The sequence below is a fragment of the Perkinsus marinus genome (genome assembly GCF_000006405.1).
Source record: "Perkinsus marinus ATCC 50983 genomic scaffold scf_1104296969408, whole genome shotgun sequence".
NCBI lineage: Eukaryota > Perkinsozoa > Perkinsida > Perkinsidae > Perkinsus > Perkinsus marinus.
This window is the reverse complement of record NW_003202863.1, coordinates 7,106-9,755: the sequence shown is the minus strand read 5'-3', so window position 1 is coordinate 9,755 and position 2,650 is coordinate 7,106. Positions and strand designations below refer to the sequence as shown.

At 46.5% G+C, this 2,650-nt stretch overlaps 1 protein-coding gene across 1 annotated transcript; it reads left to right on the top strand.

Annotated features, from left to right (window-relative positions):
* Positions 1-2,047: 2,047 nt before the first annotated feature.
* Positions 2,048-2,246, top strand: Pmar_PMAR009015 (hypothetical protein; the record flags this gene model as incomplete). Its single annotated transcript, XM_002767960.1, has 1 exon — positions 2,048-2,246. A coding segment is annotated over one exon (199 nt), but the record flags the coding sequence as incomplete, so codon positions are not given.
* Positions 2,247-2,650: the final 404 nt, after the last annotated feature.

Here is a 2,650-nt window from a genome sequence, read left to right as displayed (position 1 = left end):
TTGTGCGATAAGCAATGTTTCTCCTAATACGCGTATTGCGTTTTGGGAACCACAATGAAAATTTCTCGCAGGTTAAACAAGGGTGCCAAGCGGAGGATTCGTTGATGGTTTTTTTGGAATATTCTTGCCGAAAATCGAGACCCTTAGAAACCTATAAAATTGATGTAAATGTCGGTCCGCATCATAAACCGCATATATGTGGAGGTGCACAATTTCTCGTAACTACTTAGCAATTTACGAGGAGCTTCTAAAAAGTTCTCGTCAATTGAACATTTGTCTAAAACTACTAGAATGTAAAAAAAACAAATAGATATATACATAACAAATACACTTCACCGAAATCAAATATTAACAAACTCGCATCCACATTGTCACTGTAGTGTGTGACAGACCATTTTTTCAACTCGATTGTTGAGTCCTTGCCGATGGAGTTTTACCCTAGTAATATGAAAAATATATTTCGCAACTACTGCGTATTACCGCTAGTTTCGTGTTTTTCACAGAGTTTTACGTCACTTCACGTAAAACGGGTGTAACTCCATTGTATCCAGAGGCTATTTCAGCATTTCATTTTCTACGCAACCATTTCCCGTTTCTAAATGTCTCGTACTGTACTTGAGTTCAACTTGAAGTGTTGTTGGAGGAATGTATGTTCGCTTTCCTCAGCTATTGAGCTCGGGAGTTTATATACGAATTCGGGTAGTAGAAGTGCAGTACAGAAACCAATACGATTTTTCCTCACAACACATGTAGTTGACCACGTACATATTTTCCCACACTGTTGGGAAAAAACTCAACATCAATGAAGAATGAGAAAAATACTATAATTTAGAACACGACTGAAAATCATCCATCAACTTAGCAGCGATCCGTCTTAGTTGACGCTCAACCGCCGGTCTCGCAACATACTCCTCGGCGATTCTCACAAGTTCATCTAAACTTTCATCAGCTACTTCATCCAGTTCCAATGCTCGCGGTAAATCAGGTTGAAGGCGAAAGTACACTTCTGGGCTCATAATGTCGTCGAGAATATTCGAGGTTACTTCTGTGGACGTAGCGCTGTAAACAAGGGCGAGCAAATCTCTGGTGATTGCATAAAAACCCGTCTTAGCAGTATAAGTAGCTCCTAGTTTTTCAATGGGAACTCTACCAGTGCCAACACTGACGAGACAGTCTACCGCTCTTCCTGGGAAAATACGCGCGGCCTCATGCAAGGCTAGATGGGCGGGGTTATTGGCCACCAAGGCGCCATCTTGAATGACTCTCCCATCATGCAAAACCACTGGGGAGAAATACACCGGAGCCGCAGTTGTTGCTCGAGCACAGTGATAAATTGCCACAGAATGGTCGCCTTGATAACGACTAGGACTGTCCGGACCATATGTATAATTACGAAACAGAAAAGGCTCTGGTGGTGACACGTTAGTTAGCGCTGTCACCACGGCTACTTTTGTAGTACTCCCACACAGAGCTGTAGTGTCCACCATGGATAGTTCACCGTAGACTTGCCGGAGGTGCTCAGTCATTGCGCGACTATCGTGTTTTTCACCTTTTATGAGAATTCTCACTAACTTCTCAATCAACCCGAGTGCACCGCCCTTTGAAAAAGCAGCGACACTTATTTCACGCGCCACAGTTGAGCTCATCTGCAGAGGCAAATTTAGACAACCGATTCCAAGTGCGACCAAACCACCCGCGCTGGTGCCAACAATGAGGTCGAAGAAGGCGCCTATTTGGTGACACGGGAGGTACCTCGTTAATGCCTTGAGAACCGTGATGGTCAAAAGTGAGCGACTTCCGCCACCATCTAATGTTAATATTCGAATTCCTCGAGAGCTTCTGTGGCCAGTATGGTTTTGTCCACTACCAAGAGCTCGACGAAACCACGAACCGAAACTCGCGAGGAAACCACTCGGCTGAGGAGCTCCGCTGAGATTCTCATCAGCTCTGGGAGAGGCCATTAGGAGGTTTAACCGCCTTACTAGAAGGTCACCGAGTGGACTGTTGGAAGCTTTCACCGTCGGAAGAACTATGGGGTGACTTTCAGCGACAGCGTTGAGGTAGAGCAAAGCACCGATAGTTCCGGCCGTACAGGCTTCGACCAGAGTCGGCTCGACTACTTCCAATGGAAGTCGTTGCACAAGGGCGGCAGCAAGAGGAGTGTAGTAGTCGTGGAGCTCATCGAACAACAACAGAGCATCATCTTTGGTGAGGAAGCAGTTGCTGGTGTCTCGTGTGGCGACTAAGTCCCTAACCACGAGAGTTGGTCTGCGAACTCTGTGAACGAAGAGATCGTCGTAGCTGGCTAGAACTGCCATAGCAGGTCGACCGAGACTAGCATAGATGATGGCACGAGCATGGCAGTGGTCGCTGAGGGCCATCTGGAAAAGCCTCCTCGCATCTCCTCTGTGTACACAACCGTTGTTACGACGGAAAATCAAGCACAAGCATTGAACCACAAGCACTGGGACGATGCTCGTTGGTGGCAAAAGAGATCGGATTTCCTCGAGAGTCAGCCACGCATCGTCGAGGCCATAGCAATAGTAGTCGGCGATGATGCTAATAACAGGAGACGGCTCGAGCCAGGATGAATCTTCCAAGAGGTTAACCAAGATAGTAGTGATGTCTTGTAAACTCAGAGTAAGGCCGG